This window comes from Sus scrofa, chromosome 1 (genome assembly GCF_054392235.1).
Source record: "Sus scrofa isolate SSC_HxYL_T2T_F1_AM1 chromosome 1, Sscrofa_HxYL_maternal_Yorkshire_Landrace_v2.0, whole genome shotgun sequence".
In the NCBI taxonomy this organism is placed as follows: domain Eukaryota; kingdom Metazoa; phylum Chordata; class Mammalia; order Artiodactyla; family Suidae; genus Sus; species Sus scrofa.
This window is the reverse complement of record NC_139383.1, coordinates 7,138,240-7,164,654: the sequence shown is the minus strand read 5'-3', so window position 1 is coordinate 7,164,654 and position 26,415 is coordinate 7,138,240. Positions and strand designations below refer to the sequence as shown.

Genomic DNA, 26,415 nt, shown 5'->3' with positions numbered 1-26,415 from the left:
GCAGTAACTGATCTCACCTGGAGAGCAGGAAAACGTGATTATTTGCAGAGCTAACATGGCAGCAGGAGGCGCTTATTTATTTATCTGTGAGGAGCAGTTAAGAACCGTGCGTAATTGGAAAAGCTACAAAGGTGTTTAAGTGTCGAGTTGTCTATCTGAATTGAGCAGAAAGCTTGAAATAGGTGAAGGGTGTTTTCCTTAAACTTTAGAATGTTGGTATTGGAATGGACCTGAATGGAAGTCATTGTTCAGTCTTATCTAAGAGATCGAAGTCGTGGCTCTAGGAAGAAAATGAGAAGATTGAAGGGGAAATGGGAGAGCGTCCGTAAGAAATTATTTTTTTTGTTATTAGAGTCGAGTTGATTTCCAGGGTTGTGTTAACTTCTGCTGCACAGCATAGTGGCCCAGTCATCCATATATTTACATTTTTTCCCCTCATACTGTCTTCCCTCATGTTCTACCCCAAGAAATTGGACATAGTTCCCTGTGCTGTATAGTAGGACCTCATTGCTTATCCGTTCTGGACATAGTAATTTGCCTCTATCAGCCCCAAACTCCCAGTCCCTCCCACCCTCTCTCCCCTCCCTCTTGGCAACCACAGGTCTGTTTCCCATGTCTGTGAGTCTGTTTCTGTTTTGCAGATAGATTCATCTGTGCCACATTTTAGATTCCCCGTATAAGTGACATCATATGGTATCTTTCTCTTTCTGACGTCCTTCACTTAGTCTGAGAATCTCTGTTTGCATCCATGTTGCTGCAAATGGCATTATTTTGTTCTTTTTTATGGCTGAGTAGTTTTCCACATCTTCATCCATTCATCTGCTGATAGATGTTTAGGTCGTTTCTATGTTTTGTCTATTGTGAATAGTGCTGCAATGAACATAAGGGTGCATGTATGTTTTTTAATGAAAGTTTTGTCTGGATATATGCCCAGGAGTAGGATTTCTGGATGATATGGTAGTTCTATATTTAGAGGAACCTTTGCTTTATACTGTTTTCATAGTGGTTGTACCAACTTACATTCCCACCAGCAATGAAGGAGGGTTCCCTCTTCTCCCCACGCTCTCCAGCATTTGATGTTTGTAGACTTGTTAATAACGGCCATTCTGACTGGTCTGAGGTGGTACCTCGTTGTGGTTTTGGTGTCATTTTTCTGATGAGTAGGGATGTTGAGCATCTTTTCGTGAACCTGTTGGCCCTCTGTGCGTCTCATTTCTCCGAAGTGAATATTGCTTTTCAGAAGATGACCCCCATCTGCATGCTCTGGTGAACAGGGGTGCAGCTGCGCCAGCGGGCAGAGGTGTCAGGGGCTCCGTGGAGAGAAGAGACTAGACTGGGATGAACAGGACCCAAGTCCGAGTTGTGGGAAAACCCCAAGTGAAAAGAAAAGCATTGCTGGAAAAAGTGATACATTCACAGAGGAAAACTGCCCTCATAGGATGGGTGGTTTTAATCTTAAATTTTGAGATCCTCAAAATCTCAATTATTGTCATCCAAGCCAACGTTTTCACAGAATAGTGTTTGACTAGGGTTGGTTTTTCGGTCAAGTGCATAATGCCCATCTTTACAATGATGAAGGGTCACTATCAACTACAAAGACGTTGTCTGGGATAAAAAGCTTTTTTATACATTCAGTGATGCAGCGTAAAAGGTTTAAGAACAGAGCGTCTCCATCACGTCCTGATTTCACGTCCTGGCTTAGCTACCTTCTGCCCAGTTAATCCTTAATGTCCTGAGCCTTGCTTTTCTTATTTATAAAATAGGATCAATAAAAGTACTGACTTTAGAGAGTGTTGATGGGAATTAAATGAAATAATTCAAGAAAAGTACTTAGCACAGGGAATTCCTGTCGTGGCTCAGCGGTGACGAACCCGACCAGGATCCATGAGGATGCAGGTCCGATCCCTGGCCTCGCTCAATGGGTTAAGGATCTGGCATTGCTGCGAGCTGTGGTGTAGGTCCCCGATGCGGCTCGGATTCCACATTGCCATGGCTGTGGTGTAGGCTGGCAGCTGTGGCCCCGATTCAACCCCTAGCCTGGGAACTTCCACATGCCTTGGGTGCAGCCCTAAAAAAAAAGAACATAAATAGATAAAGTATTTAGCACAAACTCTAACAAGTGTTACACACTTCATAAAAGTTAGCCTCTTTAATGTGGGCAATATATAGAAACTAATTGTGAAAAGCATTTTGATACCCAACCATGTAGTAATAATTCCACAGATCCCCTGGTATCTGTGGAATATTGATTCCACGACCCTCTGCAGATACCCAAATCCTCAAAGTCTCAAGACCCTTGTAGAAAATGGGTCTCAGTTGACCCTCTATATCCACAGATTCTGTGTCCATAGATTCGGCCAATCTCAGTTCCTGCCTCAGTTGGTTGAATCCGCAGATGCAGAACCTGTGGGGTGGAGAGCCAACTGTATTGTTGTAACATACTAAGATCTTTCACTTATAATTACTCCTGCTTTATCTTTGCAACAGCAGAGTTCTTAGGATTGAGAAGATTAGGTCAGGGGGCGTTCCCATTGTGGCTCAATGGGTTAAGAATTCAACATAGTGTCCATGAGGATGCAGGTTTGATCCCTGACCTCACTCAGGGGTTAGGGATCCAATGTTGCCGCAAGCTGCCTCGCGGGTCGAGGATGTGGCTCAGATCTGGCATTACTGTGGCTGGCAGCTGCAGCTCTGATTCCACCCCAACCCCAGGAACTTGCATATGCCGCAGGTGTGACCGTAAAAGGAAAAAAAATTAATTAAAAAAAGGAAAATTAGCTCAGGGAACATTTTAATAAGGATTTCGTTAGCCACGGTGCAGGTCAACTTGCTGCTGAAAACGAGAACCAAAAAATACCGTGACAAAAAAGACAACATGCCCACCCAGAAATGAATAGCCCAGCACCAAAGTCGGCTTTGCTCCAGGAGGCCCTCTTGGGTCTGGGTTCCATTTATCCTGTTTCTCCCCCACCCCCTGCAGTAGGCTGTATAAGTGAAGCTAGTTCACCAGCATCTTCCTTTTCCACCTCTCGGGAAGGGATGAATGAAGAGCAAGCCACGTCCTTTTTAAAGGATGAGACACAAAACTTGTACACGTGGCTTCTGTCCCATCTCATGGCTGAGATCTTTATTGCTGGACCACCCACAGTTGAGAGAAAGGCTAGAAAATGTGAGAAGGTGACTTTCGCTAGGCAGCCACGTGCCCAGCTAAAACTCCATGGGTTCTGTTACCCAAAGGGAGAAGGAGAGAATGGATGGTGGAATCCATTACCAGGCGTCCACCGCGCTGCTATGGAAACTACTGTTGTTTCATGGACTCCAGGATGCTTCTACCTGTGAGAGACATCATCCTTTTGTGCACCACTAAGCAAGAAAAGTACCATGCTGTTGAAGCCGTGGGCACCCTGCTTTCTTATCAGTGGAATTGTAGGACACCTCCCAATTGGGAGATTTTAAACTCTGAAGAATATGTGTCTTTGTAAGCAAAATAGAGTGTTGGAAAGACTCAGGAAAAGAAAGCAATCTAAAGGCATCCATTTGCAGGCTTCTTTTGTGTGTCTGTGACTTTCCTTGGAGCAAAGCATAGGCAGCAGAGGTCAAGCTTTTGTTGGCCCATTGAGTGCAATGTTGAGAACAGGTGCTTGATGAGGTACTGTAGGTGTGAATTTAAGTCACATTCCTATGCTGGCTGGTAGAGAGACGTTTGACTCAAAGCCTTGGGGAAAATTTGCTTAAATTTCTGCTTAATCTGGACCAGATCTGGAGTCGGGTAAACAGACAATTCAGGTCCTGTTTTTAGGGTTCTCACTTAGCAGAAGGACAGAGACTGAGGGCTACACTCCGAGGAAAAAGACATCGCCAAGGCTCTTGACTTCCTGTTTCAACCATCAGTCCTCACCCAAATATAAATGCTGGGGGAACACCAAGCTTGACATTGTAACACTGGCCCTGCGCTCCAAGAACGCCAGAGCTGGTGGAGGGAAAGAGATAAGTAGACCCATAAAGGCATGTGGTTGTGTAAGTGCTATGGTGAAAGTCTGGTAAGTAGAGACACGGATTGGGGCTCATCTGTCCGACCTGAGTTTAGGGAAGACTTCGCAGGGAAGGTGAGGACCAGGGAAATCCGAGGGCTTTTCAAGCAGAGGCAACAGACTGTGTAAGCACCTGACAACGTGAACCCGTGGTCCCTTCAGGGAACTGAGTTATGATTCCTTTGGGACACTAGACTCGTAGCAGTGGTTATGGAGGGCTTGCTGTCCAGCTTTGTTTCCTCTAAAGCGCCTTACACATAGTAGGCAAACAGCAGTGTTTATTCCATTGAATTAGAGAAAAGACCAACTTCTTGGAGTTCCCACTGTCGTGCAGTGGGTAAGAATCCAACTGTAGCAGCTGGGGTCACTGCAGAGGGGCAGGTTTGATTCCCAGCCCGGCACAATGGGTTAAAGGATCCGGTGTTGTCCCAACTGTGGCACAGATTGCAACTGCAGCTTGGATTCAGTCCCTGGCCCAGGAACTTCCACATGCTGTGGGTGTGGCCAGAAAAAAAAAAGACCAACCTCTTTTTTTTTTTTTTTTTTTTTTTCTTCTTTCCTTTTTATGGCCACACCCCAGCATGTGGAAGTTTCCTGGGTAGGAGTCGAATTGGAGCCTACCCCACAGCCACAGCCACAGCCACACTGGATCCAAGCTGCATCTGTGACCTATTCCACAGCGAGGGCAATGTCAGATCCTTTAGCCAGAAAGCGAGGCCAGGGATCAAATCCATTTCCTCACACAAACTATGTCCTGTTCTTAACCCCACGAGCCACAACAGGAACTCCAACCCGACTTCTTGAACGGCCAAATAGAGACGAGCTGAATTTTCCTGGATCAAAGAAATGATAGATTCCAGTGAATGGACAGAAGCAAAAGGGTCCCTTTGATACTGCCCTTGCTCTTGAACTTCACGTTACTCTTGCTTATTTGTCAACTTAATGTTTGAGGATTTAATAGATAAAGGACCTTGTTTGTTTTCCAGCTGCTTTTATCACTTTTATGCTTACTTTCTTCACTTCAGTAAATGCACAAATTATTTTACTTTAGAAAACACCTTTTATGCTTGTGTGCTCAGAGCGTGTCTCACTGCTGCCATCAACCTAAGAACAGATTCGCAGACAGCAGCCACATCTTTGTGAATTCTGACTTTACAAAGGCTAGAGAACCAGCCTTTGTATTCTCAGGTTTTAAGACGTGACGCTGAAAGACCCTGGTCGGTTCAGTAAGAGCGTTCGGCAGCGTGGGAGCTGGTCAGTGACACATCTGTAATACGCAGATGTTTCCTGCGGAGTATTGCTACTGAAATCTGCTTCTCTTATACAGATCACTGTTACCGATGAGGAGGTTAGCAATCCATCCTTTTTAGATCTGGTGAGGACTCGCCAAATGAGGAAGTGCACGCTTATACTTATGTTTGCTTGGTGAGTTGGACCTGTGATGGATTCACAAGCTTGTGTCAGATTTACAACGCATCCCTTTCTTCAGGGCAGGTGCAGCTTCCCTCTAACCTCTTCTCCGATGTCTGTCAATGTTGCTTCAGGTTCACGAGCGCTGTGGTGTATCAAGGACTCGTCATGCGCCTGGGAATTATAGGAGGCAACCTCTATATTGACTTTTTCATCTCGGGAGTTGTGGAACTGCCAGGAGCCCTCTTGATCCTATTAACCATCGAGCGTTTCGGTCGACGCCTACCCTTTGCCGCAAGCAATATAGTGGCAGGAGTGGCATGCCTTGTCACTGCGTTCTTACCTGAAGGTAACTGTGCCCCCAGTCTGCTTGGCAGCCAAGAACCTGAAAACAAGCTCTTAAAATAACGAAGAATGGGGAACTTTCCGCCTTTAGAAAATGTCCCATAGCATCAAAACCTTAGTGTCAGGCACGCTTTCGTGATGGCACTCTATTTTCTGCCCAAGCAGCGTGACGACTTTGCGTATAAGAGACTGGTTCCATAGATTTTTCTGTTTTCTTCATTTTTAGGTCCACTTATGGATAAAATAGATGTGTGGAATCTAGCTCGTAGTGATGCAGTTTACTTTTAAAAAAGCGTTTATTGACGTATAATTGATGTACGATAGTATATAAATTATAGACGTATAATATAGTGAGTCACGATTTTAAAGGTTATACTCCATGCGTAGTTATTATAAAATATTGGCTTATTCCCCATGTTGCGCAATAGATCCTTGAGTCTTACTTTATACCTGGCAGCCTGTACCCGCCACTCCCCCATCCCTATCCTGCCCTCCCCTCTTCCCTCACCCCACGGGTAGTTAGTTCGCTGTATCTGTGAGTCTGCTTTTTTTCTGTTATCATCGCAACGTTGTTGTATTTTTTAGTTTTCACGTATAAGTGATATCATCGAGGAGTTTGTCTTTCTCTGTCTCATTTACTTCACTTAGCATGATACTCTCTAAGTCCATCCATATTGCTGCAAATGACAAAATTTCATGCTTTGTTATGGCTGAGGAACATTCCGTGGTATATCGATGCCTCCGCTTCTTCATGCAGTCATCTGTTGATGAGCATTTGGGTTGCTTCCATATCTTGGCTATTGCAAATAATGCTGCTGTGCACATCGGGGTGCATTATCTTTTCAGATTGGTGTTTGGGGTTTGGGGGGTATATACCAAGGAGTGGAAGTGATGCAGTTTACTTTTTTTTTTTTTAGCGCCACATCTGTGGCATATGGAAGTTCTCAGGCTAGGGGTCAAATCGGAGCTACCGCTGCCAGCCTACACCACAGCCGCAGCAACGCCAGATCCCAGCCGCATCTACAACCTGCACCAGAGCTCATGGCAATGCTGGGTCCCTCACCCACTGAGCGAGGCCAGGGATCAGACCCACATGCTCATGGATACTAGTCGGGGTCTTAACCTGCTGAAACACAACAGGAACTCCTCTGTAGTTTACTTTTGATCACCTTTATCTGACTCCTTTTGTGGTACCGTTGACCGTGTTTCCTGACCAGCTCTCACACTGCCAATCCCATGCGAAACATCGAGGCTATACAAGGAAGAAAAACACACTTCTTGACTTCAAAATGTTGATCACCCAGTAAGGAATATTAATCCTTTAATGTTCTCGCAACAAGCAGAGACAAATGAAATAATAGACATTTTAAACAAAATTTAAAAATAGGAAGAAGAAAGTGTCAAGAGTGATTCATTAATGGGGATTGTCGGGAAAGCTTCCCAGGGCTGAGAACCAGGCACGTGAATGATGAAAGAGAAGACACGTGCTGCCCTGGTCTTTCCCGATTGCAGCCTGGTTCCCAGAAGCATGAACCACCCTCGGTGGCTCAGGAACCAAACCTTCGTTGTTATCTCAGGGATGTCCTGACAAGGAGGCTGCAGAGCATCAGCCACCAGCGGTCATGGCCTCACAGCCTGGCCAGGAGCTTGGGCGTGGTCTTGCAAGATTCAGGAGGAGGACAAGGGAGCTCCGAGGAGCTGCTGCAGTTTGGACAATGGCAATGAGGAGGGAGAGATGCTGAGAGCAGGAACGGAGGTCGTGGTATTGGGGCCTGGAGGGGAGACGGCGATTTTCAGTTACATTTTGCAGGGCTGGCTGCCTGGAGCGCGGGACAGAGGTTGCATGTGTGGCCAGGCCACTGTAAACACAAAGCCACAGTGGGCCCTGGACAGAGGAGGCCAAAACACTCCCAGGGAACTGGCGTTTCAGAGCGAGGGAATTACTTCCGCACTCCGGGAGGTGTAGGCTGGGGGGTAGTTGCTGGGAGAGCTGGAGTCTCCGGTGGTGTTTTGTGTCAGCACGAGAGAAAGTGTCTTTTCTTTTGAGAATCCTCTGAGGATCGGGAGAGAACTGATACTCATGTGCAAGTCAAAGAAGTCAGATATTTACAGATGACTTTGTGAGTTACATAAAACTTTATGAGGCGTTCCCGTCGTGGCTCAGTGGTTAACGAATCCGACTAGGAACCATGAGGTTGCGGGTTCGATTCCTGACCTTGCTCAGTGGGTTAAGGATCCGGCATTGCTGTGGCTGTGGTGTAGGCCGGTGGCTACAGCTCCGATTCAACCCCTAGCCTGGGAACTTCCATATGGCATGGGCGCGGCCCTAGAAAAGGCAAAAAGACAAAAAAAAAAAAAAAAAAACTTTATGAAATCCCCAAATGTCAGATAGACCCTTTTAAATAAAATGACAGTGAAGCCCATCTTTAGAACCAAGGGCCAAGAAGAGGTAAAGTCCTATCGTGTTGGAAGGGTTGATGATGGACAGAACCGTTCCATTTACTTCGTTTTTCTGGAGTGTATTAGTTTCTTAGTGCTGCTGTAACAAAGTACCACCCACTGGGTGGCTTGACACACAGAAATGCGTTCTCTCCCACCCCTGGAGGCTGGCGCTCTGAAATCCAGGTGTAGGCAGGGCTGCGCTCTCTCTCAAAGCTCTGGGGGGGGGGGGTACTTCCCTGCCTCGTCCTGGCTGCCTGGCATTGCCAGCCGTCCTCAGCATTTGTGGACATCAGTCCAGACTCTGCCTCCATCTTCCCATGACCTTCTCTGCATCTCTGTGCCTTAGCTTACCCAGTACCTCTGCAGAGACCCTGTGTTGTAATAAGGTCACCTTCTGAGGTTTTGGGTGGACATGAACTTTTGGAGAACGCTGTTCAACCTCCCGCATTCTAAGAGCTGGGGGGAATATCAGCCAATGCACATCTCTTTAGTATCTATTCATTGGTGCCACTAAACTAGGAGTAGGGAGAGTGCGGTGAGCAAAACAGGCATCGTTTCTGTCCTTGGGAGTTACACACCAATCGGCAGAGGGTGAGACATCAGGAACGTTGGAGACGTCACTCTTCTTTCTGTTTGACTTCGGCCCCCAAAAGTTTTGGGGTTTAATTTTTAAAGGTGGCTCCTAACACAAGGTCTTCTGTTCTCATCACAGATGGAATAGGCGTAAATGTCAATGACATATTCATTAAGCACACATGAAATTAGGAAAGTGGAGAGAAGGCCCATGTTTTCATGATTTAACTTTCCCCTTGATTTTCTCTGGCCCTGGACTGATAGGGAATATTTTATTTTATTTTTCCCTTTTTATTGAAATACACTTGACTTACAGTGTTATAAATATATATGTATATATTTTTAGATACTTTCCATTATTACAAGATATCAAGTGTAGTTCTCTGCACACAGTAGGTCCTTGTTGTTTATTTTATGTATCAGTGTGTATATTTTAATCCCAAACTCCTCATTTATCCACCCCTCTATTCTTCTTCCTTTTCTATGTCTGTGAGTCTATTTTTGTTTTGTAAATAAGTTCATTTGTATCATTTTCTTAGATTCCATATATTTCATTTTGTAAATAAGTTTATTTGTATCCCTTTTTAGATTCCAACCAATATGACATGACAGTTATCTTTGTCTGACTTATTTCACCTAGTCTATAATCTCCAGGTCCATCCATGTTGCTGCAAATGGCATTATTTCATTCTTTTTATGGTGTGTATCCCACTGTGTATACGCACCACATCTCCTTTATCTAGTCACCTGTCGGTGGACATGTGGGTTGTTTCCATGTCTTGGCTGTTGTAAATAGTGCTGCTGTGAGCATTGGGGAACATGTATCTTTTTGAATTCTCCTTTTCTCCAAATACATGCCCAGGAGGAAGATTGCTGGATCATGTGGTAATTCTATTTGTAATTATTTAAGGAACCTCCATACTGTTCTCCATAGTGGCTGCACCAATTTGCATTCCCACCAACAGTGTAGGAGGGTTCCTTTTTCTCCACACCCTCTCCAGCCTTTATTATTTATAGACTTTTTAATAATGGCCATTTTGACTGGTGTGAGGTGATACCTCATGGTAGTTTTGATTTGCATTTCTCTAGCCACGTGCCATGCTGAGCGTCTTTCCACGTGCCTGTTGGCCATCCGTAGGGATGATTTTAATGTGTATTGCATGCAGCAGGATCCCAGAAAGGGAGCAAGGGCCAATATTGAGGTGAGTGAGTGGGTAGGACTCAAGCTATCTTCTAGAGAACCCTTTCATACACTGGAAAAACAAGGCAAAGAATAGACTTTTCTGTTGGGTCCTCATCAGTTTTATTTTGTAGACAGAATGTCCCAATTTAATCTTTAGAACCGGTCTTAGCAACGCTGAAAACGAGTTGCTCTTATTCTGGACGCATTTTGTTTGTATATTCTGTGGATTCGGCTGCTCCGTATTCTGTGGATTCGCGTGATCAGTCGCAGGGGCTCAGAACTGACTGGCAAGAGTAAGTTCAAAGCCCTACTGCTCCGTGTGGCGACCAAGCGTTGGAGGTTCCACACTTGACGGACGGTCCTGGCTTTCCCTGAAGGGGCCTTTTGGACTTGCTCTCTCGGGCTGTTGAATTAACATTAGAAAGACCTTCCCTCTCAGCCACTCCTGACGTCAACAAGCCGACGCCTGCCCCTAAGGAGAATGCAGATTAGCCTTTTAGGGGAACCAACTCTAAAATTATCCCATAGAAAACAGCTTCACTGACTTTCTCTCCGCTAAGCGTGAAGGTTCAAGGTCTAAAGAATGAAATCCTGGGAAAGAAAGTCTTCCAGGCGCTGTAGCCTCATCTAAGACTCTGTTTTTGTTCCCAATTTTTGCACTCTAAGTAAAGCCTGAAAAATAAAGAGGGTTTTTGTTTTGTTTTGTTTTGTTTTTTTAATGTATGCCCAATCTACCGTCTTTAATTTGAGTTTATTTAAAATGGCTACAAACCTAGCAGTTTCGGGAGGTCTTTTTGAAATGAAAAAGTTCTCTTTGACTTTTATTTCTCCTTAAGTAAGAAGTCCATTTAGCTTACTTACTAGGAATTCTCACTACATTTTATTTCAGAACTCAGAGCAGATGGTCCATTCAAAGGAGACGTAAAATTGTGTTTGTTTAAAATCCTGCAGACCCTCTTCAGAAATGGAGGTATTCTGGAGTTCCTGTTGTGGCTCTGTGGAAACAAACACGACTGGTATCCATGAGGACACGGGTTCAATCCCCGGCCTCACTCGGTGGGTTAAGGATCCAGTGTTGCCATGAGCTGCCGTGTAGGTAGCAGATGTGGCTCGGATCTGATATTGCTGTGGCTGTGGTGTAGGCCGGCAGCTGTAGCTCTGATTTGACTCCTAGCCTGGGACTTTCCATATGCCGTGGGTGTGGCCCTTAAAAAAAAAAAAGGAAAAGGAAAGAAATCGCGGATTGTCCTTAGTAATCTCTAACAGCCTGACCATAGCCCACTGAGAGGGCTGTCTTTCTCTGTGTTCTCAGGAACCCATGGGAGGTGGTTTCAGCTTCAGTTCCCATTCTTAAATTGTCTTGCAGGTTTTTTGCCATTGCTACCAAAAGATGTCTGTTGTCACTCCAAGAGGAACGTGGCACCTTACGGGGATGCTCTGAAGGTTTTTTGTTCCGAAACTGAGCAGGGCCCTGTGAGGGTCCTGGGCACAAAAGCCTTTCTGTGTCCCCCATTTCTTGTTCTTAGGAAAGGGGCCTTATTCAGCCGCCATGGCCTTCCTGGAGTTCGTAGGGGCAGGTTCAGACAGGTGCTGATCAGGGAAGGAAGGGGAGGCAGAGATGATTGGAAATAGTCAAGCAGCAATAGCACAGCCTTAGAACAGATTCCTGGTTCCCTCTGAAGGGATACGCATGATAAGATAGGCATCTTATTTACCTAAGAGAAAAGATATAGTCCTTATGTTGCTTTTAGAAATGAATGCTTTAAAACCGAGCAGCGTAGAGTCCTTCCTTGTCCTTCTCCCTGGCTTACTTGCACCCTAAACACGGTCACCCTTAAGCTAAAGTTTAGGCACCCTGAGAACAAGTGCCTGTGGGTTAAAGATGATTAGCACGTGATGTTTTTCAGGAACTTTTCAGGATATTGGCTTTTATTGGTTAGAAAGAGCGGAGAGTCTTAAGCAAGCTTGATAGCATTTCCTTAACATTTTACTGAATTGACTATCTGTATCCACTGAGCTTCTCATGGTGTGTGAATGTGCTTTTTGTTTTAGTTTTATTTGCTTGTTTGCTTTTTAGGGCGGCACCTGTGACATATAGAAGTTCCCAGGCAGGGGTTAAATCAGAGCTGTAGCTGCCGGCCTGTGCCATAGCCACAGCCACACCAGATCTGAGCTGAGTCTGCAACCTACACCACAGCTCACAGCAACACTGGATCCTTAACCCACTGAGCGAGGCCAGGAATCGAACTTGCATCTTCACCGATACTAGTCCGGTTCTTAACCCACTGAGCCACAACAGGAACTCCCGTGTATGTGTTTTAATTCGCTTTCTTGGTTCTTGTTTGTCCCTCTCCCACCCCTGCAGTTACTTGTAAACTTAAATTGTCATTGGAGCGGTCCGTGGAACTTACTTATAGAGCAGTCTTGCTTCAGTAGGAAAAACTATAGCTTCAGACCCTAACCTGGGGAATCAAGTTATTTCCACAAGAGCAGGTGGTGTTCTTTGCAACCTGAGAGCAGCAAGAAGTTCCTGGCCCGGCGGGGACCCAGGCAATCTGAACGTCAGCTGCCCCTTTGCATCCCCAGCACCAGCTCCGTACCACCTGCTCTCACTGAAGGAACGGGTGGAATGCGTCGCCTAGTCGCCTCCTCGACCTTAGGGAAAAAGTAAAGGCTAAATAAAACGCGTGTTTACAACTGTGCCAGAGCAGAGGGTGGCCCGGCACCTGAGCATCTCGGCTCTTCCTCGCTCCTGGGTGTGACTGCTACTGCGACCGCTGCAGGTGTCCTCATCTGGACAGAACGTCAGGGACAACACAACCTCCTCGGCCAGTGTGCCATCAAAACGTAATAAACCGGAGCCTCCCAGCCGTGACCTGGATTCCGGAACTGTCTCTTTCTCTGCTTGCCCTCCTGGACAACTGTTTTAGTTAGAGAGTTTTAGCTTTTGTAAAAAAATTATTATCGATTGAATATTCTCTAAAGAGAACACAAGTAAATCTACCCAGCTTGATTCTCTTCTTTCATCCCCTCGCTCATGCCGACTTGTCTGTGTATTCAGCGAAGTGCAGTAATTCTGGAAAGCAAGAGGGCCGTTGAGTACACATGAGTATTAAAAGGAAAAGTCTCCCTTCCAGAGTCAGAAGTCAGGCATAGGCTGAGCGCCCTTGGCTTTGCCTTGGAGGGCAGATAAGCTCCTGTTCATGTGGTCATGTGTCCTCACCCCAAGCCCGTTAAGAAAAGATGGTGACTTTTTTTTTTTTTTTTTTCCCTACTGTACAGCATGGTGACATTTGATTACAATTTTTAAAAAACTAATAAAAGTTAAAAAAGAGAAGAAGGTGGCAACTGCACAACTCTTAAGAAATTAGAGCCCTGACTTTTTAGAGCAAAAATGGTTTACTCCTTCTTCCTTAAAGCACAAAAGAAAGAACCTCTGGCATGTCCCACTAGTTACTATGGAGGAAAGGAGAGTTTCCTCATAGAACCACTGCAGCCCGAAAACAGTCCATTTTTAAATGCGTGAACCGGGGAGTTCCCGTTGTGGCTCAGCAAAAACGAGCCCGCTGGTATCCATGAGGATGCGTGTTCAATCCCTGACCTCGCTCAGTGGGGTAAGGATCCCACGTTGCTGTGGCTGTGGCTGTGGCTGTGGCGTAGGCCAGCAGCTGTAGGTGACCCTCTAGCCTGGGAACTCCCATATGCTGCAGGCGTGACCCTAAAAAGAAAAAAAAAGAGTGAACCCGTCGGTATTAAAGAGTTGGGCTCCTTCTAGATGATTCCATAGGCAGAGTGGCAAGATTAGGGATGGGAAAGACACTGTGGTTTATGAACCACACACCCCGCCATAACCCCTGCAAAGACGTCCCTTCCCAGATCCCAGTCCGTGGAGCCTGGCTGCTCTCTAGAAACCAAAGCTGGCTTCAGGTCCCGATTCTTCCTGGTCCGTGGGGAAGGGTGATTCTGTGCATCATCCCTAAGGGGTAAGAACAGAAGAGGACAAATGGGCCGCAGGCTGTGGCGATAGTTTTCAAGGGCACAGACAAAGACCGCCGTCCAGACAAAAGGCCAGTGGCCTCCAGGCCTCTAGGAAGGCACTGCTGGGATCATCCTTCCCGAGGCGGTGGCTACTTAGCAGCTACCTTGACTTGTATTTCTGTGGCTCCTGCCCTGCTCAGGACGGCAGTTGGAAGGCTAAATACTAGCTCCCATCTCGGGGGGGTGATTGTTCCCGTTGAAATGTGGTTACCGTGCGAGAAGCTGTCTATTATTTGCCCTTAGAATGAAGCAGATCTCGGGCTGGGAGGACACCGAGTCAGTGCCCTTGGCTGTGTTGTAAAGTTGTACTGAAAGCGACCCTAACTCCTCCTCTCCACCTCTCTGTGTTTGCAGGAATACCCTGGTTGAGAACCGCGGTGGCCACGCTGGGAAGGCTGGGGATAACCATGGCCTTTGAGATTGTTTATTTGGTAAATTCAGAGTTGTACCCAACCACATTACGGTAATTCCAACCTCTATCCTGGTTTCCCTAAGTAATTCTACAGCCGCATGCTTTGACTTCAAAACTCCAAAAGCGTTTTCTAAGCTTGGCGACCTCCTGGCCTGGGCTGACGTCAGCCAGTGAAAAAAGCCAAGTTGTTGAGTTGTAGCTGCTTTTCTGCGTTATTATCATCAATTTCTTTATACTTTTTGGTGGTGTTTTTGTGGAAAGCCCCAGATTTGAAATCAGAAAATCAGGTGGGCGTGCTGGCATCTCCTGGGTTAAATCTGGCTTCATCAGCCTCTCACTGTTGAAAGGCTTCAGCCTCTGTTCTGACCACACTCCACGTGGACGGAACGGAACAATGGGCATAGATAGTGCAAACTGGTGCCCTTTCCTGGGCACACCCTGTGGTCAATGTAGGGTGCCAAGGTGACAAATAATGCCACAGAGCAGACTGGGTAGTGAGCCGCTGGTGGAAGAATGGTTTCCGCCACCACTACAGACGCTTCTCACTGGGCTGGCCGTGACTCAGCACCTACCCAGACGTGACCTGCTGCAGGTGGGAAAGGATTTGCTCAGACTATGAACTTTTCAGGGCCGCACCCGGGGCATATGGAGGTTCCCAGGCTAGGGGTCAAATCAGAGCTGTAGCCACTGGCCTACACCACAGCCACAGCAACGCCAGATCCAAGCCACGTCTTTGACCTATACCACAGCTCACGGCAACGCCGGATCCTTAAGCCACTGAGTGGGCCAGGGATCAAACCCATGTCTTCATGGATACTCGTCAGATTCATTTCCACTGAGCCACGACGGGAACTCCTAGAAATTTTCAAAGTTAAAAATGAGAGCAGTAGAATTCGTTGTTCCAATATCTCTGTTACTTATAGAAGGGAAAATTTACTTATCTGGAATTTATTTCCATATTTTTCATTTCAAACTTTTTTTTTTTTTTTCATTCTGCAGAAACTTTGGAGTTTCCCTCTGTTCAGGCTTATGTGACTTTGGGGGCATCATAGCCCCCTTTCTGCTTTTCCGGCTAGCAGCCATTTGGCTGGAACTACCTCTTATCATCTTTGGTAAGAACCCAGTTGATATACTATCTTGAAATGCCTTCATTCACATTCGTGGCATGAATAGAGCCCTGTCATGACATCAGATTGGATATTAATGAGATCCTCTTACTCTTTTTATGACAGCTGCTTCCGTTTTGAGGCACCGCAATGAAAGATAAACCGTAAATCATTTACACTTACTTTACTTTAAAGGGTTGTGATAAAAAGTAGTCAATGTAGCTTTCTCTGCTGAGGTGCCGGCCTACACCACAGCTCACAGCAACACCGGGTCCTTAACCCCGCTGAGCGAGGCCGGGGATCGAACCCGCGTCCTCATCTAGTCAGATGCGTTTTGCCGAGCCACCACAGGCACTCCTTGCTCAGCGGTTTAAACGCCAATGGAAACATCCAGTCCATGAGCGCATACATGCTAAGGAACGCAAAAGTCCTCTGGCCGTGCTGGGGACCGTCCAATCAGCTTCTAGCCGCTGACACCAGTGATTCAAAAAAAGATCATTTCAAACTATTTCATGGGATCTGAGAAACAAGCTCGGCCTTGATGCTGGGCCAGCACGAAAGAGCAGAGAGTTCATTGTCCAAGCAGCAGGACAGAAACATCTAAGAGCACAGTCACTCAAGATTGGGGACGGGCGCGGGCGGGGGGGCCTGCAGGCTGACCTGCCAAGCAGGCTGGCTAAGCTGGGCAGTGGTGCAGGCCCTTCCTTCCCAGAGCCTGGCTCAGGGGGAGCCCCCTTTCCAAACTACCAGTCACAAGAGAGGAGCCCTCTGAGAGCACAGCCCAGGATGCTGCTGACACCAAGGGGGAAGGTTGAGGAGCGAGGAAGCTGCGTCTCGGCTGAGATCTCAGATGAGTGGCAAGTAGCCCCAGGAGGGGCTGGGCTGGTGCTCCAGGCAGTGGGAAGGCCTAGAGTAAGAGCAAGGCAGTGTTCTCTCACCTGCAGGAAGTTCAAGGCCAGAGTGTAGTGGGTGGGGTGGGGCCTGAAGAGGGATAAAGCTGAGAGACGAGCTGGGCCCAGACCACAAGGGGCTTCTCAGATGGGTACAGGGTCTGCCCTTTATCCAAACAGTAGTGGGAAGCCAGGCGGAGTTTTAAGCTGGGGTTGGCAGTGCTAGATTTGCATTTTAGAAATATGATTCTGGAGTTCCCTGGTGGCCTAGTGGTTAAAGGATCTGGCATTGTCACTGTTGTGGCTTGGGTCCCATCCCTGGCTCAAGGACTTCCACATGCCTCAGGTACAGCCAAAAAAAAAAAAAAAAAGAAATATTTGGGGTTCCCACTGTGGCTCAGCAGGTTAAGAACCCAGAACCTGACTAATATCCATGAGGATGTGGGTTTGATCCCTGGCCTCGCTCAGCAGATTAAGGATCCAGCATTGCTGCAAGCTGAGGAGGTCCCAGGTTGCAGATACAGCTCAGATCTGGCATTGCTGTGGCTGTGCCTAGGCCATGGCTGTGGCTCCAATTCAGTCCCTAGCCCATGAATTTCCATATGCTATGGTGCAGCCCTAAAAAGACAAAAAAAAAAAAAAAAAAAAAAAAAGAAAGAAAGAAAGAAAAAAGAAATATGGCTTTATGGCAGTTCTGCCAATGAATTAAATGTGAGAATGAGACTTCAAAGGCTGTTGCTGGAATCAGGTCAGAGACCACAGTGCCTCGCTCTAAGGTGATGGCACTGAGATGGTTGAGGGGGGGATTGGTCAAAGAAATCTATCAGAAGTCCAATTAGCAAGGGGGAGATTGGGCGGGGCTGGAGGGAGCTGGGGGGATGGGCAGCCCAGGCCCCTGGCTGAACACCCAGAGCTGGCGGTGTGGCCCGGGTTCAGTGAAGCCAAGGAGCGTGTCTGCACTGCACATGGAGGGATTCTTCCTGGGCTGTTAGCGCCTCTAAGAAACCCAAGCCCAAACTGTTTGAAGCCAGTGGTTTGACCAGCCGAGTCGGGAGAGCTGTGGCCTCGTGATAAAGGTCCAGAAGCCACCTGGGTGTGGATTGCCACTGAGGCCACAGGAGTGACCGACCCCCCCTCCACGGGAAAGAGGATGGAGTGAGAGGAAAGAAGGGGGCCCAGGATGGAGCGCTGAGCAGTGACAAGCATCTGGCATGAGCGGAGTGAGAGGAGCCAGCCAGGGGACAAGGAGGGACACAAGAGGGGCAGAAGGGAAACCTGGAGCAGCGGGAAAGCCAGGGGAGGGTGGGTGGTGACGCCGCCAGCTGCCAGAGGAGCCGTGAGGCCAGGCAGCAGGGGGGAGAAGCAGTGCCCCTGAAGGTGGTGGCGGCGGCCACTGGCGACCTGGCTGGAGTAAGGCTGGAGGGGACATGGAGCAGAACCCAGATTAGAGCAGGTGGACGCCGCGGTGCTGGTTCGAAGGATGCACGTCCGCAACGGGCATGTTTACACCAAGGAAATAGGCAAAGGCAGGAATCAGGGAGTTTATTTTCCGGAGCGCCGACTCTTGGGCTCTTCCAGGCACAGGCCTAGGGCAGGAAGATGCGGCGGAAGGAGGAGAGGAAGGCGTTCCAAGGCCTCGGGCTCTAGGGAACGGAAGGAGGGAGGCCGATAGGCTCTTTCGAGGGAGAGATTTGAATAGTTTCAGGGCTTCCACCCATGGGCAAAGGGTGCTGGGGAGAGAGGATGAATCAGCGGAGCGAGGAGCCCAAAGGACTCCCACGGATGCCCCCGAGCAGACGTGGGGACAAGTCCTGCAGTGTCACGGGGTAGGAGGAGGAAGGGGAGGGCCGGTGTGCAGTGACGTTCCAGCATCGGTGCAAGGACCCCGAGGGACCCCTGGCTGGCAGCTTCAATTTCTCCTGTGAAGTAGGAGGTGAGGGCTTCACTGAGGGTTTGGCACTTAGTAGGTCCTCAGTAAATAATTGTTAAATGAGTGAATGGATGGATGGGTGCCAAGAGCACAGGGGGGAGTGGGACTGTCCAGGGTTCAGGGAACATAGAGAATGTTTGAAATCAGGACAGAGGAACGGGCGAGCTGGGGGGCAGGGATGAGAAGGGGGCAGCGTGTTCCTGGTAGGGTAACACCTTTCCCCATCCCGCAGGTATCCTGGCGTCCGTCTGCGGTGGTCTTGTGATGCTTTTGCCTGAAACCAAGGGTATTGCCTTGCCAGAAACAGTGGATGATGTAGAAAAACTTGACAGGTATGGTACGAAATTCGGCACATCCTAAAACAGTGTTTCAAACGACTGGAAAGGACAAAAGGACAGTGTGGGGGAAAAATAATATGAAAGCTCTAGCTCACATCCAAAGCAAAGAATTCCAAGTAGCTTTAAAAGGTTAATGTTAAAAACAACAAATCTGTAAAAGATTAGGTGCTATTTTTTCAGTGGGGCTCTGAAGATAGAAACATTTCCAAATAAGGTGTTGAAACTCAGAAGGAACCTGAAAGAAAGGGGCGGATGATTCGGCAAAGCAGAAATAATTGAAATGTGCAACCATAGGCAACAAATTGTGAAAACATATATATATATACATCATAAAGTATATATTATAGATATGGATATAACATATATCATATATCCACAGTGTGGGTCCCTACGCAGAGATCAAAGTGACTGCGGCATACCTGTATGGAATGCCACGGAGAGCTTTTCCACATGGGTGACAAAGTGAAAAGTCGTGAAACAATGTGTTATAATATTTATTTAAAAGTAAAACCAGGAGGGAGCTCCATGCAGTGATGAACTAATCCAACGAGGAACCACGAGGCTGTGGGTTCGATCCCTGGCTTCGCTCAGTGGGTTAAGGATCCGGCATTGCCATGAGCAGGGGGGTAGGTCGAAGATGCAGCTCAGATCCGGCGTTGCTGTGGCTGTGGTGTAGGCCAGCGGCTACAGCTCTGATTGGACCCCTAGCCTGGGAACTTCCATATGCCATGGGTGCAGCCCTAAAAAAAGACAAAAATAAAATAAAATAAAACCAGGAGTTCCCATCATGGCCCAGTGGAAGCAAATCTGACTAGTAACCATGAGGATGCAGGTTTGATCCCTGGCCTCGCTCATGGGTTAAAGATCTGGCATTGCCATAAGCTGTGGTTTTGGTCACAGATGCGGCTCGGATGCCAGGTTGCTGTGGCTGTGGCGTAGGCCGGCGGCTACAGTTCCGATTCGACCCTTAGCCTGGAACCTCCATATGCCCATGGGTACAGCACTAAAAAGACAAAAATAAATAAATAAAAATTTAAAAAATAAGTAAAACCAAGAGTAATCCCTCTCTATAGCTAGATGGGAAGAGAAATGATAGATTTAGATAGATGATTAGATAAATAGACAGATGATAGATGATAGATATGATGAAAACGGATAATAGAGATGATAGCTGATTGCAAGTTGGAGGATAGACAGGTAAATAGCAGAGAGAGAGAGACAGGTGAGGGGTAGATAAACAGATGGCAGGTGGGGAAGGAAAGAAAGCAGGAGATTGAGTGTGGGGGAGGGTGACTAGATGGGGTGCAGAGAACGGAAATATCCGGCCAGTACCTACACATGAAAGAGATTTTTGTTATACCAAGAAAAATTCACATGACACGAATTCTGATGCTCTCCATTTGGAATCTTTCATAATAAAAAGATAGGAAGAGAGAGTATGGATATGAGAGTGTGTAGGAAACGATTTAAAATGATAACATATATCCCCTGGGGTACAAATGGCTTTGGAAGAGGAGTGTGGAAGGGGGGACACCACTTTTCTACTCCACAGACTTCTGAGTTGTTTGATTTTTTTAAAAAACAATGACTCATGGTTTTGTACTATTTGTGAATTTTTTTTAAAAAAATTAACCGCTGGGAATTCCCATAGTGGCTCAGCAGTAACGTACCCAACTAGTGTCCATGAGGATGTGAGTTTGATCCCTGGCCTCGCTCCGTGGGTTAAGGATCTGGCATTACCATGAGCTGTGTTGTAGGTCACAGACGCAGCTTGGCTCCTGCATTGCTGTGGCTGTCGTGAAGGCCGGCAGCTGCAGCTCTAGTTAGACGCCCGAGGCTGGGGACTTCCATATGCCACAAGTGCAGCCCTAGAAAGACAAAACAAACAAACAAACAAAAAAACCCCAGCTAATTTGCAAAAATCAAAATCAGGAGTTCCCGCTGTGGGATGGTGGCTTAAGAGACTGACTGCAGCAGCTCAGGACGCAGTGGAGGTGTGGGTTCAGTCTCTGGCCCAGTGCAATGGCTTGAAGGATCCAGTGTTGCCACAGCTGTGGTGTAGGTTACAGCTGCAGCTCGGATTCGGTCCCAGGCCCAGGACCTTCCATATGCTGTGGGTGAGATCATAAAAAAAAAAAAAAAAAAAAAAAAAAAAAAAAAATTAATCTTCTAAACAATGACCTGGAAAGTAAGGGTGTAAATCTAAATTTTAAAAAATGTATCGGCGTTCCCATCGTGGCGCAGTGGTTAACGAATCCGACTAGGAACCATGAGGTGGCGGGTTCGATCCCTCACCTTGCTCAGTGGGTTAACGATCCGGTGTTGCTGTGGCTCTGGTGTAGGTTGCAGACTCAACTCGGATCCTGCATTGCTGTGGCTCTGGCATAGGCTGGCGGCTACAGCTCCGATTGGACCCCTAGCCTGGGAACCTCCATATGCTGCGGGAGCGGCCCTATAAAAGGCAAAAAGACAAAATAAATAAAAAAATAAAAAATAAAAAATGTATCAAAAATATTTATGACAAGACTGAACTGGTAGCAACCTTGCGGCAGTTTTATTCTTCCCTTGGTGGATCGGGAAGAAATCAGAAACGGATGGTTTTTTTTTAGGTACCTGTTTATGTCATCAGTGGTTTCACATACGTCATTTCATTGAATACTCAAGGTGATTCTGTGCAATTCAAGTTCTTATCCTCACTTTTTATATACCTGGAAATCTATGCTCAGAAAGACTTCACAACTTCTGCAGGCTGGGGCTGGAATTGACCTTGTCCAGTGTACAGGTGTGACTGTTGTTTTGGGTAGGTTACTTGATTGTGAGTGTTTTAATAGCAAGTATCCCCCTGGTAGAATCGGAAATTTCTCTTTTCATATTCTCTTTTAATGGGGTACCACCGTCTTCCCGGAGATAGGCAGCCATTGCTAAGTATCTCATGAATATTTTAACCAGACCTTTAAAACTTATAGAGTGACCTTATTGCCCTATTTTGTTTTTGTTTTGTTTTTGTTTTTTGGTCTTTTTAGGGCTGCACCTGTGGCATATGGAAGTTCCCAGGCTAGGGGTCAAATTGGAGCACTAGCTGCCAGCCTACACCACAGCCACAGACGGCAACGCCAGATCCCAGCCGCAGCTGCAACCTACACCACAGCTCATGACAATGCTGGATGCTTAACCCACTGAGGCCTGGGATCAAACCCACGTCCTCATGGATCGTAGTCAGGTTCTTTCCCACTGCACCACAGTGGGAACACCTGTCCTATTTCTTGATGCTATTTTGAAAAACCAGGTTGATGAGTCATCTCAGAACTTTCCTAAGAAAGGCTTCTCAGTGCACGCAGGACCACAGCAGCAGCTCGTAGCCCAGGGGCCGGCGCCAGCTGGACTGGCCAAGCAGGGCACCGGTGGACTTTCGGCCCTTAAAGTGACCCCATCCGCTTCTTAAGCTTGTTTCCAAGTGAACAGAGAGGTAAAGGCTTCTTCCTCAACCAAAGTTCTACCTATGTTTTACTTAAAACAGTGCTGCATGAGCTTCGAGGAGAGGCGCAAGACTCTTTTTAAGACACTGCCACTTATACACTGAAACCCAGCTCAGAATTGCACAGAAACCGTGAAAACTCTCTTCTTGAGGTTACGAGGTCTTGCTGCATCCAGAAGGATAAACACTTTGCTGGCTGTGTCATCACAGACCAGTATTTTGTTTGTATCAGGGCGTGGGGGCCAGAGCAAGGTGGGGGCCCAACCCTGCCCCCCAGTTGTAGCCACCAAAGGAAAGCAGCATATTCAAGGTAAAGCGCAGCTGGAGAGATGGTGCGGAGAAAGCAGGTGACCTTCCAACCACACATCCAGACTTTGGGGGTAACTCCTCCTGGGCTGAGGTGCCCCTAAAGGAGGGTGTTCAGGGCTGGGACACCCACGAGAGTGTCCTGGCCAGGATCATAGGGTCGAAAGTAAGAAGGGGCTCAGGGCTGACTGTTGGTGGCACAAGCCTGTGAATGTGTCATTGGAGCCTCGAGACGTCCGACTCTCCGTGCTGCGAGCCCTGTTCCTGAGCATCTGGGGACACACTGTGCCAACACTCCAGCAAGAGGGACAGAATTCCTCCTCCTCCTCTTCCTCCTCCTCGCTCCCACTCTCCACGGCATGCAGCAGTTCCAGGCCAGGAATCAAAGCCGAGCCACAGCAGAGACGGTGCCGGATCCCTTAACCCGCTGGGCAACCAGGGAACTCCTGAGTTCTTCTCTCTGACTCGGCTCTGTTTACCGCCGCTTGTTTCAATCATGAGAGTGGGGACACTCGCTCTTGATCCCCAGCCCAGTCGGGGTCGGATTTTCAAACTCATCAGGAGAAAGCAGGGGAGGAGGAAGTGATCTGGGGTCAGGGCTCGTCTATCAACTCAGTCGCATCCAAGTGAGAATGAAACAGTCGGAAGCGATGGCGTTTTGGAGGCGAGAGGACCCTCTGACGGGTGTGTGTGGGAAAATTATTATCCAACCAGTATAGAAACAGGAAGAATCGGGCCAACAAAAATCCAACATGCACAAATGTTTTTCGGATTTTTTTTTTTTTCTGTTTGTAACTTTTCCGTATTAAAAATGGGGTGAATTAATTCACGATGCCTAGACCCTACCCTTGGAAAAACATGGAACCAAAGCCTCACTTACGGTTCTGCAAGTTAAGCACATGAATGGCCTTCTATAGTTACTACTCTGGGGGAAAGAAAACAAAAACAAAACACTTAGCCCCAAGGGACTGAAACCTGTTGGCATTTTCCCTTGTAAAAGTGGCACATTTTATCATTTCTGCTTCTTTTCGTGTACATCAGCAGCTCATCTCTAAACCATCTGTTAGTAGAAATTCATCAAGAATTTAGATATGCCGTAATGCTAATTAGTCCCTGCCTAGGGTCTGACGTTGGGGTAAAATGAGCTGAGAGACGGTTATGTTTGTTCCTTTTGAGTTGGGTTTTTGTTTTTTTTTGTTTGTTTGTTTGTTTTTTTTGTCCTTTTGCCTTTTCTAGGGCCGCTCCCACAGCACATGGAGGTTCTCAGGCTAGGGGTCCAACCGGAGCTGTAGCCACCAGCCTACACCAGAACCACACCAACACGGGATTCGAACCGCGTCTGCAACCTACACCACAGCTCACGGCAATGCTGGATCCTTAACCCACTGAGCAAGGCCAGGGATCGAACCTGCAACCTCCTGGATCCTAGTCAGATTCATTAACCACTGCGCCACGACGGGAACTCCATGAGCTGGGTTTTTATGAAAAGTTAAGCATGAGTGTATTCCATCAAAATCAGCTATGATACTGAGTAGTAACAGAATGATTTTCTTCTAAGGAAGTGGATAATCTTTCATAAGGATTTTCTCTTTTCTCCTTTGTTTTGTTAGTCCGTACTCCTGTAAATGTGGCAGGAAAAACACAACCCAAGTTTCGGGCTCTCACCTTTGAGGCCCCACCGGAGACAGAAGGACGAGTCTCTCCAGGCAGCACCCCCCCCCCCGCACCCCCTCCCCAGGAACCGACGTGCCTTTCAGAGACGCCTGTGTGTCCATTTCAGCTGCGCAGCTCCCAGTGTTTTTAATACTTTACAAAGACCTTCGGACTACCCAGAGTATTTTTCTATGACGTGGGATGAATTAGGACTTACATGCTGTGGAAGTTTCTGGGAACATGTAACATGCGGCTGGTTTAGCCAAGAGCCTGCTGCGAGCACAGCTCCTCTGGAGGTTTTTTCTCACTCGGGGCGGTGTCTCCGACCCCCGGGGTTACAGAGAGACGAGCAAAGCCCCATCGAGATCTCATGACAGTTCCATCAAGAGTGCAGGATGAGCGAACCGAGGATCCAGAAAGGACATCCCGAAACGGGTTCATCAAACCTGATCCAGAAGCGGAGGCTCTGGTCTGCGTGACCTGAGGATTCCTGGCCGGAAGACCTGGGAATCCTGTTAGTAAAAGGTTCTGACGCCAAGGGCCTGGGGTCACGTGGCTCCAAGCCTTGCTCTCTGGTCTCCCCTGGAGCTCCGTCGGCACCCGGGGTCGCAGGCACCTTCAGCCTTGTTCCGTCAGTAAGAACAAATCCGCTCTATGGTTCCAGGTGCTTGGATTTCTAACAGTGAACTTGAGGTCCTCCTTTCCCGGCCACCTGGAGCCACAAACTCAGTTTTTGATGGGTAAACCCATGGATTAGGATCTCACAGGTCTTAGGATTTGACTCATAAAGGGATATTTATCTTCTGTTTGTGAGTTCTGTCCTGTGATGGGGCCCGTGGTCAGGAGTGAAAAAGATGGACGGACCCCATTCGATCCTGACACTTTTAACTTGTCTCGGGAAGAAGCTTACATTTTAATTTAACAGAAGGGTTGATGCTACCCATGCTTAAAAGAATTAGCAGAAGCTTTGTAAATGCCTTTGTAGGTACTAATAAGGGATTTGATCTTTATTTTTTTGTTACTGAGACTTTTTTTTTTGTCTATTTTTTTTTTAGGGCTGCCCCCATGGCACATGGAGGTTCCCAGGCTGGGGGTCAAATCGGAGCTGCAGGTTCCAGCCTATGCCACAGCCACAGTAATGCAGGATCCGAGCTGAGTCTGTGACGGACACCATAGCTCATGGCATCGCCGGATCCTTTACCTACTGAGGAAGGCCAGGGATCGAACCCACATCCTCATGGATCCTAGTTGGGTTCACTACCACCGAGCCACAATGGGAATGCTATTACTGAGACTTTTGAAATGTGGAGTTTAAGTACACATATGCTGTCTTTATGATGGTCTGTGTTCTATATTTGTTACGCTTTCAGCTTCAGTGTGTATCTTAACACAGAATCGGGTAATGAATTGGTTTGGGTGGACACGCAAAATGGGAACCAAAGGAAAATCCTGCCAGTAAGGAAGAAAATTTCTATGTGAACACGTGGCGATGTATGCGGTGTACATGCTCATCATAAAGTACGTTTTCGGCCCTTAAAGCGCATCGGGATGGAGTGTGAACGCTTTATTTTTCAATGAAATAAACACAGTCTTTGAGGACGCGGGGCTGCATCCAGCCTCCCTCCACACTCACTTGCGTTCTGCTTCCTTTGCATTTCTCTTTGCTGTGGAATGATGGTTGTTCGTTGATACTGTCACCTTTGAATTGTATTTTGAGGTGACATGTGGGGTTCTGACCACAATAAAAAAATGCACATGGTCAAGAGAAACCAATTTTCATTCTTTCTCTTCCTTCTGAACCTGAGTGACTGTAAAAACGATTTTGCCATGCGAATGAAGAGAGCGCCGCGTACGTGGGCAGCCAGCTACGAGCGGAAAGGAAGGGGCTGCCTTCGCCGTGTGTTCACGCCGCCTTGCCAGGCTCTTGGTACCATCCCTAGACTCACATGGGACCCAGAGTAACACGCAGCCTCCTGGCTGGTCTTGTTTCTGTTTTGTTTTGTTCTTTTCTTTTTTTAATTAAAGTGTAGTTGATTTACAATGTTGTGCCAATTTGTGCTGTCCAGCGAAGTGATCCGGTCATGCATGTTCTTATTCTCAGAGTATCTTCCATCAGGTTCTATCCCAAGAGACTGGATATAGTTCCCTGGGCTGTACAGCAGGACCTCACTGCTTATCCATTTAAATGGAACTCCCCGTCCATCCCGCTCCCTCCCTGTCTCGTATTATTACACTACTGCTGCCCACTTCCCTTCTCCGTAATGACTCTCTGCCCAGTGTTCC

The 26,415-nt window shown here is 47.3% G+C and overlaps 1 protein-coding gene across 3 annotated transcripts in view; it reads left to right on the top strand.

The window, feature by feature from the left end:
* The window catches only part of SLC22A3 (solute carrier family 22 member 3), a 97,819-nt gene extending 71,646 nt beyond the window's left edge, over positions 1–26,173 (top strand). For 2 of the 3 annotated variants that reach the window (XM_003121106.5, XM_085022214.1), the window contains exons 6-11: positions 5,359–5,456; positions 5,576–5,790; positions 14,377–14,485; positions 15,434–15,546; positions 18,593–18,692; positions 24,090–26,173. In XM_003121106.5, the coding sequence (XP_003121154.2) occupies positions 5,359–5,456; positions 5,576–5,790; positions 14,377–14,485; positions 15,434–15,546; positions 18,593–18,692; positions 24,090–24,150 (696 nt within the window). In that variant the 3' untranslated portion in view covers positions 24,151–26,173. The remainder of the gene's footprint in view (positions 1–5,358; positions 5,457–5,575; positions 5,791–14,376; positions 14,486–15,433; positions 15,547–18,592; positions 18,693–24,089) is intronic. The other variant, XR_014843704.1, reaches the window with a different exon arrangement.
* The last annotated feature ends 242 nt before the right edge of the window (positions 26,174–26,415 follow it).